Here is a 589-nt window from a genome sequence, read left to right as displayed (position 1 = left end):
ATTCCTGCTCTGCTGTCTTATCTTTTCTCTGCCTCTTTGTCTTCTGTGCTGTGTTTTCCTGTCTTTACTTACCTCGAGAATTATTAAATAAAATTGAGCGCACATATCAATTTGCTTAATGTTATAGTGTTTCTTAGTCATTTTAACAGGATTGTGGCAGATGCTGGCTTAACACCCTCAGCGCTGTCATTGTTTCTCGCCTGGGTTTAGAAGTGCCTATTGAGATGATCCTCTTTTTGTTGTAGGTGGCAATGAGGGCACTGGGCTTTGAACCCAAGAAAGAAGAGATCAAGAAAATGATAAGTGAAATTGATAAGGAAGGGACAGGAAAAATGAACTTTAGCGACTTTTTGACTGTGATGACTCAGAAAATGGTAAGTTAGCTAAAGTGATCAGCATATTTTCCACCAATAATGGTGGACAAATTTGAATCTCGATATGGAAATGTCTTCACTGAAGAAAAGTTAACACAGACTGGAGAGTTCAGATAAAGGAGAGTATTTGTGACTGAGAATTACGATGTTTATGTTCTACTTAGCTTTCTTCAAGGCCACAGAGTCACAGGGAAAGTCATTTTACCCTCTGAAAG

The 589-nt window shown here is 38.5% G+C and overlaps 1 protein-coding gene across 1 annotated transcript in view; it reads left to right on the top strand.

Moving 5' to 3' along the window:
- The window catches only part of CETN2 (centrin 2), a 3566-nt gene that overhangs the window by 1141 nt on the left and 1836 nt on the right, over positions 1 to 589 (top strand). The window contains exon 3 of the mRNA XM_007454644.1: positions 246 to 374. Coding sequence (XP_007454706.1) covers positions 246 to 374 — 129 coding nt within the window. The remainder of the gene's footprint in view (positions 1 to 245; positions 375 to 589) is intronic.

The sequence above is a fragment of the Lipotes vexillifer genome, unplaced genomic scaffold (genome assembly GCF_000442215.2).
Source record: "Lipotes vexillifer unplaced genomic scaffold, Lipotes_vexillifer_v1.1 scaffold1409, whole genome shotgun sequence".
NCBI classification, from domain to species: Eukaryota; Metazoa; Chordata; class Mammalia; order Artiodactyla; family Lipotidae; genus Lipotes; species Lipotes vexillifer.
The sequence above is the reverse complement of the archived record's forward strand: the minus strand, read 5'-3'. Positions and strand labels throughout refer to the sequence as shown.